Genomic DNA, 9,504 nt, shown 5'->3' on the forward strand with positions numbered 1-9,504 from the left:
GACAACAGAGCAAAGAGGTTCATTGAGGATGGTGGCGCAGCTTTCTTTAGCATTTCTGCAAAAGATCGCTTGAAACGATCCTTGATGGAAAGTTTAAATTTTTAAGAGATCGTGTAGATTCTCCCCACAGGCACTTTTAAGGATTCCTACTGCAAGAATCATCTCTATGATTTTCACCGCATTTTCCATAGTAGGCCTTATTTCTACAATGGGTCACTGTGTGACCCAATTGTGTGCAATTGAGGCAATTCATGATCCGCGGTACAAATTGATGGACAGGTAGACGAACCTTGTGCAAGAGAATGTAACTCGCTAAAGCGAACCCAGCGAAGGTCACCCAATAAGAGTTGGTTTTCGAAAAATTCCCTGCGACTAATGCTGAATGCAAATGCTGGCAATCAAGTATTTTCACCGGCTGATGCAAACGGTTTCAACAACAGCCAACCCCGTACTACAGCAGATCATCGTTGACGACGCCTTCAATCTCTACCCTTACCGCTGGAATATACACTGTATAGTCACGTGTAAAGTGCTCGCAGCAAGCAATACTGTTAAGTTTGCTTTGAGTCGGCTAACAATATCCTGAGCTTGTTCGGACGAACTTTTGATATTTCGGTCACAGCCGAGAATCGGAAATGTATTAAAAAATTTGCGATTTATTTGTTCTGTTAGACGTTTTGAGAGTTCTGGGTACCGTCCCAGCACCTACCCAGCCTGACAGTCGGCGATAGACTTCCGAACAGCCGCCTGAGCTTCACAACAGCACTCACAAGCTGTTCCAAAACCGGTAGATCAATCTCAGTTTCTTGTTGGCACCACGGGAACAACTGTCCTCCCGGGAATGATGCGCCTAATAGTTCACTGATGATTCATTGACTAAATAACTGTACCGAGGGTGAAAAATAAGCTGCTTTTGTCAATTAAAATACAAAGCAGGAACTGACAGCGAAAAAAGAGGTAAGCAACTTCGCTTACACGTATCACGAGAGTGCCCTTCCAATGTCTAGATAATATAAAATAATCGAATTGAAAGACGCTGTAGTAAAACCACTTAATACGACATTTGAACTACCGTCATTGAGCTACAAGTATGCTGTGCAGTGCTCGGTGGACTATTTTAAATTTACGAAGTTGTTAATGTGTCAATAAGTTGAAAGCCTCGGCCTACACAGCATATCACAGTGTATTATATTTTTAAGAGCATCCTGATTGTTTTTATTTAATTTTTTCTCAACGCTTATCATAAAAAAAATCAAATTTTAAGATCCGTAAAACACGGTTTTTATTCAACTTTTGCTTCTATTTTTCATATATGAAAATTTCATGTTATATCTAAGAACATGTTCTAATATGGAAATTGTTTTATGTGTTACGCTTTAGTTATTGTCTTGTTTTATCTTCATTTAGTAAAACTTCAATTCAGCCGCAATAGTGGCTATAGATAACGTTTCTCTTACAACAAATTTAACTTGAGCTTTGTATATAATCACCAAACTATTAACAGGGCTTTGAGCCGTTTGAATTATTCCCGAATACAAATTTGCAATTAGTAAAAGATTAAGTGTTTTCTCTTTTTTGGACATTATATAAAAATTCCGTTGCACATTATTGTCAAACAGTAAAGTATTGCAAAAGCTTTAAATCGAGTATCGATTAATCACGAATCAGTCCTATCTATTCAACCTGTCTCAGTTCATTTTCTTGGCTGACTTGATTTTCTCCTTGGCTGGTGTGCTCGGGAAAACAGCAAATAACGAGAGTTGAACTAAGCCAAGTGCTAATGCGAGCATATTTTGAATCTGAAATATTTTATGGAAATTTATATTTGTCTATTTTTTAATGACAACTATGTATCTTACTACAAGAAAGTTGCTCCTGAGGACAACTCCATAAAGCAGCCAGGCTAGTGACACTATCGAACCAGCTAATATGATTGGGAACGGTAGTCCCTCAGTGCTTTTGTTCTTCAAGATTTCTCCCTGAAATAAACCTAAAGTATACAAGTTTTCCTCGAATCCATTATATATTCCTCACGTACCAGTCCCAACAGTGGCATTCCGACCAATATCAGTAGCACAGCCGTCACTATGAGTCCAAAGCGAAACTCGACCAGCTTCGGGTCTTCATACTGCACGTATGATAGTATTCCGACGACTATCGCTCCTGCGACTCCGATTTGTCCCCAAACCTTGGTCTTAGCAGATCCAGCCGTGTACAAATAGAAAGCACAGATGTACACCACGTTCAACGCTAACCCGATGAAGTTTACTTTGATGGTGGCATCGTCTTGTAACATTTGACCAAATTGGATATTCAGCAGACAAAATACTGCACCCCCTAGGAAGGGACCGGCAGAAAAACCGTCGGTATTTCCCTTCTTCCGGATGCCGTTCACCACGAACATTCCACTGAAAAATTGTAGCACCGTTATGACGGCCGCTGTCAGACCGATGGTTTCCTTGTACGGATCTAGCGTCACTGCCAAGGCCTCCATATTTGCCTTATTCAAACTGCTACCGTACAAGTTCAGCTGGTCGGTTTGGTTTGGGGACAAATCTCGCTCGCTGTATGCAGGGCAATATTATGTAATTATTTGTATTGAGCGATACACTGTGCACTATGATCAAAGAAATACTGAATCAAGTAGCAGAATCATTTGGGCTGATTAGAGACGGAATGTGAGAACATGGTAGTACGCGAAATTCACTAAACTAGCTCATCACAAATATGGGTAAACGTAGACGTAAACAATCTGCTGCGAGCGAGTATTTGTGCTACTGGTCTGCTTCGAACTGTTGACATTACTCCATTCTACGCGTGTTTACTTTTGAAGAGTGTCACGTGGACTCAAGTGGGGCCTACACCCCCTTCGCCGGATGGGTGTGCTGGCTGTGTAGAATTTGGATGGAAAAGAGAAGCTTTTAAAGTGAAAGCTTATAAGCTTCGCATATTGCTGTAACGGTTGATAACGGTGGGTGTTAATGCAACATATATCTCGGCTGGGTTTTCATTAGGTCGTTGGCAAAAAAATGGTCCAAATTGAGTGACATAAAAATCTGGGACGGGACCCGTATATTTTAAATAGAATGGCTGGTATATGTACGTCCCGTCGTAGGAAAAAGGTAGTTGTACTGAATATTCCGAATAGAATTTTACAATAACATTTACCCTACAAACAATCATAAAACAATAAATATTATAGTTATTACTGTACACTGTATCAACATTGTTCGATGCAATTTCTCGCAGTAGATTTACAATAAAATTTCATGTAACAATAAATTTTACTGTTCAGCAACTAACTGATACAGTATATTCATATTAAATTTTACTGCTTTCGAGAAAAAAATCTATGGAGGAAAATCGATTTTTTTTCTTAATGTTAAGATACATAACTACCGCCATTTTTACTGTAAAAGTCTATTTTACATTGAAATTTACTGTAAAAACGTTAAAGTTTATTGTTTTGACATTAAAAATGTCTTACTCCACTATCTGGGGCTAGGTGTCATTCTAAAATCTAAACTATCTCCCATGTAACGAAACTATGTAAGGTTTGCACGCTTATAACTCCGATATTACTAGATGGATTTTAATCATTCATACACCAACCGATTCAGAAACACATAACTTAAATATTGGTAATAATTTAATATCTCCCCAATAAAAGTAGACTTTTGGAAATTGGTAAAATTAAAAAGTTCACAAAAAACGGGAAAAATACCATTCGTGAGGCAGATTTCTCAGACACAGCCGTCAAAAGAGGGCAGCTTAGTTGCTCAATGAAACACGAAAAGTCATAAATAGAAGCAACGCATGTCCGTTTAAATCAGTTGTTGCTCTTATCCCACACGAGCAACGTCGTCTCCGGGCGATGCAATAAGCGCTATCGATTTTCGGTAACGTTGGCATTTGCACACACTCGCACCTAAGTGACTAAACCATATACGGTTAGTTTATAAATAGAGGTGACGCGTACCCGTTTGAATCAGTTTTTTTTCTTATGTCGAACGGGTAAGATCGTGGCTGCAGCGTCTGGGCACTACAATAAGCGGTAGACGCTATGCATTTTCGGCAGCGGTGGCCGTGTGCGGATTTGTCGGGTACCAGCATGGTGTCACAGAATGATTTGCAAAGTGGGTGGGCGGGGTGGTTTGGATTTAATTCAATACGGTGTGTGCTGCTTAAGAGTGTTGCGTTTGAAAAAAATATATTTATTTTTATGCATGCGTGTGCGTTGTAACTTGTTAATCCATGTTTACGGCGCTTTGTAGCTGCGTAGGGTAAAGAGCCAATTGGTTTTCATGTTTCATATTTCGGTTATATGTTTTTTATCAGTAAGGCATCTGACAACGTGCTTCTGTAGTTATTGCACTGTTCAGCAGCGTAGTATTTTATATAGGAGAGTACACTCAGGTTTTTTACGCGGATTTTGAAATTTATGCGGTTTTCATTAACGCGTTTTTTTTTAAATTTACGCGGTTTTCATTTACACGGCCTGTATCCCCTGCGTGAAAAATCTGAGTGTAATTGCATCGGAAACAATCACATTCCCAGCAGAACTTTTTGTTTTCTAATTTCAAACACTTTTGTTTCGTACTGCACACAACGGAAAATTTTAAAACAGAACTTACCGTCCCAGCAGCAGTTGAAGCGGGTGTTCTTTTTCGATTCAAATTCAAGCCATGTCTTAAGCGTTACTGGACTTAAAATTGTTTTCCCAGTTTAACTAGTCAGAATATCTGTCCTACCCTATGTATTTAAAACACAGTTCTAATTGCGTTTTAAGGTATACAACAAATACGGTTGGGTATACTAATTTAAATTTTAAAATAAATCTGTTTTAAAATGTGAAACAAACCGCTGTACTGAAGATATAATTATGTCAGTCCTATTACCACATAAAACACCTATATAACATAAAACGCTGCAGAATTGGTTTAATAATACAATGTTTACACTACAGAGTTATAACACGTTTTAATAATTAGCAACAAGAAAAATGTCACCAAGATAGCATAAAAACCCGTTTTAACTGGTAGTGCGAACGTTGCATAACAATGTAATTTATCAAATAATTTCATTTTTCCACCACTAATCGATCAAGAAATACTTACACTTAAGATTGTTTACTGTCATTAGTACATTATTGAAAATTTAAATGGAAAATGAAATTTCATATTTTATGGAGAATCTGTATATTTCCGTTGGCGGGCGTGGGTTTCCTCATCACAGCTCTCAATATGGAACTTTTCTTTTGAATATATTTTCTGGACAGACCAGCCTATTTTTACTAGATGGATCAGCCAAATAATGCCAATCACCTAGTGGGATACTTGATTAATTAATAGATTACCGTTAAAAGACCTTCAATAAATTATGTTTTAATGGGGAGGGTATATAGCAAATTGTAACATATGAAAACAGGCGAGTGAACAAGAACGTGTGTCGATATGTGTGATAGATAAAAAAGCTATATTTTTAATGTCACCGTGGTCGTGTCCTGTACACAACCCTTTAATTTTTTTGTATTGTAGCATAACACTAGAACTTACTGTAAATTATTGTAAAATTACTGTACTGTCACAGTGAAAATCATGGTTTGTTACTGTACATTTCTATTCGGGAAAAATTTTACGTACAATAAAAGGGAAAAAAGTTCAGCTGCATCGAAATGACCAAAATTTCTTCACCCTCGCTTAACGCTTAAGCCATGTTTATCGCACCGCTAAACCTGGTTTAAAGGTTAAACCGAGCATAATAAATCGGTATTTAATAACTCAATTTTGCTAAAGGCCCTAATATAAAGGTACGCAAAGAGCGTGCAGAAAGTGAAGTCGAAAAAAGTCTACCTATCCAGCACAATTAGAATCCAACTTTGCTGCAGAGGTATCAGAGATGGATTCCAATTGTGCTCGATAGGTAGGCTTTTTTGGACTTCACTCTTTGCGCAACTGTTCTCTATAGACTGTGAATTTTACAAGCAAGAAACCACTAAAACCGACAAAAGTCCCCACCTCGCTACATCTACCTCTGGAGGTCGCAGTAGAACGTAACGCTTCATAACGTAAACAAACCGTGGGTGATGCAAATTCGTAATACACTGATGAAAAACAACTAGCAATCTTCTTGACGATTGTTCACTTTTTAAGGTATTTTTTTTTCGAAAACCAACAAACTCATTGATTCATAAAATCTTATTATACCTACCATTATTACCATCATCGAATAAGCTCAACATGTCGGCTTACACATTTTTCATTCGCGTATTGGCCAGCTTGCAATATTGTTTATTTATTTATTTATTTATTTATTTGTATTTTAACCGTTAGGTCATTCGCTCGTTTGCAATATTGTCTATTTCATAGGCATTCTGATAAACAATCAATTAAAAATATAAAGGTATTTGTTTTCAGTGTCCTGATATAATTTTTGACAGCTAGTACTGACTCTTTCTGAACCATCATCTGCTGTATTGTTGCGTGATTTTTTAAAGAGACCGGGCTAGAAATTCTTGAACTTTTAGGCTAAGATCCTGATTACAGTCTATCATAACAACATGTTATCGCGAGCCGGTACGTTCCTGGCTAGAAGCTCATTTGGTGGAAGAACTTCATTGATTAAGGTAAATTTTGTTATATCTTATTTTCGATTTCATAACCGCAATATTTCGCTAGGAGTTTGCAGTGTCGGCCGGATCGAATCGGAGTTACCACATCGTAAGCCGGAATGCCGAGCGAAACATTTTCTGCGACGATTCAAGCAAAAGTACTCGAAGCAGATTCATCAGTCCAATAACATCGACAGTTGCGGTAAGAAATATCAGTACAGATGATTCCGATAAAAGTTTGCTGGATACCATACCGGAACCACCGCCAATTCCGGACATTACCGAATTGGTAGCTGGCGCTGAACCTACCTTTGCTTCAATGGGTCTGGGCGGTTGGACTCCGGTAGGAATTGTTCAGCATTGCATGGAATTTCTACATATCGGATTGGATCTGCCTTGGTGGGGCTGCATTGCGATCGGAACGGTTTGCGTACGAACGCTCTTGTTTCCGTTAGTTATTGTCAGCCAGCGGAATGCAGCAAAAATGAATAACCACATGCCACAACTGCAGGTGCTACAGATGAAAATGACCGAGGCACGACAGGCAGGCAACGCAATCGATTCCGCTCGGTACTCTCAAGAGATGGTTCAGTTTATGAAGGAGAAGAAACTGAACCCATTGAAGAACATGTTGGTTCCATTGGCTCAGGCTCCGATTTTCATTTCATTTTTCATGGGTTTGCGACAAATGGCAAACGTCCCGGTGGATTCACTGCGGGAGGGAGGACTTTTCTGGTTCACGGATTTGACGGTGTGTGATCCGTATTATGCTTTGCCGATTATTACCAGTATCACCATGTTCCTGACGATTGAAGTGGGCACGGACAGCGCTCGAATGTCGGCCGCTAATATGCAGACCGTGAAATATGTTCTGAGAGCGATGCCGTTGTTTATTTTTCCATTCACAATGCACTTCCCGGGAGCGATTCTGTGCTACTGGGTGTGTAGTAATTTCTTTTCGCTTCTGCAAGTTGGTTTTATACGTATTCCGAAAGTAAGGGACTACTTTAAAATTGATAGACTAGTCGTTCATAAGCCAGAAACGTTGCCTATAAAAAAGAAGAAGTTTACCGAGGGTGTTAAGGATTGTAAGTATCTGAAAAATGGTTTCGCATAACAATGCTTAATAACCGGCTATTTTCAGCGTGGACCAATATGAAAATCACTCGCGAACTACAGGAGCGTGCGCGAATAGATGAGATCACCTTCCAGAAAGCAGGCAAAGGTCCTCTTGTAAAAACATACAAATACGATCCAACCGTACCTCGACCGGCTGTGCCAGGGAATACAATTAATGCAAAGAAGCGGTAATTTGATAATTTTTAAGAAAATACAAAGCGTGCATCTTAACACTTAAGTAAAGACGTAGTTTATTGTTTAACTATTTATTTCATCGGAACCGCTATACACTGATTGATAACTTCGATGAGATGGGTGTTCTCTAGAGCAGCGGCTACCCGTTCCTTATCGGCCAGCTGCTTGTTCACCGCATTTTCCGACGCATGTGTACCAGGATTGATTTCAACCGATACTTTAAAACGTGGTGGTAGAGCCCGCAGGAGTTTTACTCGAATCGAGAGGCCTATCAACGTGGCCATGCTACAGTGTGGAATCGTGGGTGTAAACAGAACCTTCACGATGCTCCGCTCATTGTCCACCGTTATGAGACTTTGTTCCAGAACGTGCAGCTCTTCCAGGGTAAGTGGGTGCTCCGGATCGTTAATGTTGCGTATGAGATCTGAGGAATGGCAGAACGTAAACTTTACTTGTAGTTCTTTTGAATAGATCATTCTATTGATATCACCCTTATTCTTGTTTAAGGTTGCACAGAGAATGTGCAAAATTCGCAAACGAAAAAGCGTATGTAGAATGTTGTTACAGTACTGCTGATTGATTTTTTATGAAGATCTGACATACGGTGTGGAAAAAACTGCTTTTTTCGTTTGCGAATTTTGCGCATTCTCTGTGCAACCTTAAGACGAATGCGAGATTCATTCGAAAGCCATTCGAACGAAAAGTATGCTTGATTTTACTGTCGTAAACGGGAATACAAACCACTTTCGAACGAATCTCGCATTCGTCTTAAACAATAAGGGTGAATATCGTACCAAAGATCTCTCGTTCGTCAAAAGGATCAGCAACATTGTCATCTTCATCATCTCTGGTTATTTTTCGGTCCTCGCATTTTCTGTAGATACTTGGGTTGATGTTTTCCAGCTCACTCATTTTTAATGTTATCTGTAACAGTTTCGGTCGGTAACACTTTTATTATAATGACTAGCCAATAGAGGAAAAATTACTACCAGCCGAATAATTTTAAATGCGCAAAATATGACTAGCAGACAATTCCATCAATAGTTGAAAATATTCAAAATTGTCACACTGTTTTGACACATTTGACGTTTCTTTTCTTTGTTGTTTTTCTTCAACAATTTTCAACACGTGCCTAACCATTCTTTTACAGCGGTACTCGAAGAAAGAGGTTACACAGCGTTACATTTTTTAAAATTTTCTTTATGAAGCTTTCACAAATTATGGAAGCGCGTGGTTCTCTATATTTATGAAAACATTTTGTCAAAAAACATTAAAAAGGACTTCTTTTCCTAAAAATGCTAAACAAACAATCATCAAACTGTAAAAGAAATACGACATTATCGCCCTATGTATTATATGTACGAAGTAACCGATTTACCGTTATTTCAACTATGTATATGTATTTTGACAAAAATAAAACAAATTCGTGAGAGAAAAAATATCATCAAAGTTGGAAAAAGTAATAAAAAATAATACTAACTTTAGTAACAGGAATATAACGGGGGTTATTCCGAACAGTCACTTTAGGTGAGGTGACACTTTTTCTCACTCGCGCGATCACCGAAGTCACCTAAGGTGAG

General features: G+C 38.6%; 3 protein-coding genes across 3 annotated transcripts; 1 reads left to right on the forward strand and 2 right to left on the reverse strand.

Annotated features, from left to right (window-relative positions):
* Nucleotides 1-1,257: 1,257 nt before the first annotated feature.
* LOC131689619 (sugar transporter SWEET1) lies at nucleotides 1,258-2,829 on the reverse strand. Its single transcript, XM_058974838.1, has 3 exons — nucleotides 2,039-2,829; nucleotides 1,860-1,979; nucleotides 1,258-1,799 (listed from the first exon to the last, which is right to left on the reverse strand). The coding sequence occupies exons 1-3, from the start codon at nucleotides 2,492-2,494 to the stop codon at nucleotides 1,689-1,691; spliced, it is 687 nt and encodes a 228-aa protein (XP_058830821.1). The 5' UTR covers nucleotides 2,495-2,829; the 3' UTR covers nucleotides 1,258-1,688.
* Nucleotides 2,830-6,430: 3,601 nt separating this feature from the next.
* On the forward strand, nucleotides 6,431-7,991 carry LOC131689618 (mitochondrial inner membrane protein OXA1L). The gene is made up of 3 exons (XM_058974837.1): nucleotides 6,431-6,625; nucleotides 6,678-7,698; nucleotides 7,755-7,991. Exons 1-3 carry the CDS (start codon nucleotides 6,560-6,562, stop codon nucleotides 7,919-7,921), a joined length of 1,254 nt encoding a protein of 417 aa, XP_058830820.1. The 5' UTR covers nucleotides 6,431-6,559; the 3' UTR covers nucleotides 7,922-7,991.
* LOC131689620 (MIP18 family protein galla-2) lies at nucleotides 7,957-9,025 on the reverse strand. The gene is made up of 3 exons (XM_058974839.1): nucleotides 8,914-9,025; nucleotides 8,719-8,848; nucleotides 7,957-8,348 (listed from the first exon to the last, which is right to left on the reverse strand). The coding sequence occupies exons 2-3, from the start codon at nucleotides 8,834-8,836 to the stop codon at nucleotides 7,996-7,998; spliced, it is 471 nt and encodes a 156-aa protein (XP_058830822.1). The 5' UTR covers nucleotides 8,837-8,848; nucleotides 8,914-9,025; the 3' UTR covers nucleotides 7,957-7,995.
* Between the last annotated feature and the right edge of the window lie 479 nt (nucleotides 9,026-9,504).

Source organism: Topomyia yanbarensis, chromosome 3 (assembly GCF_030247195.1).
Source record: "Topomyia yanbarensis strain Yona2022 chromosome 3, ASM3024719v1, whole genome shotgun sequence".
Classification (NCBI taxonomy): Eukaryota; Metazoa; Arthropoda; class Insecta; order Diptera; family Culicidae; genus Topomyia; species Topomyia yanbarensis.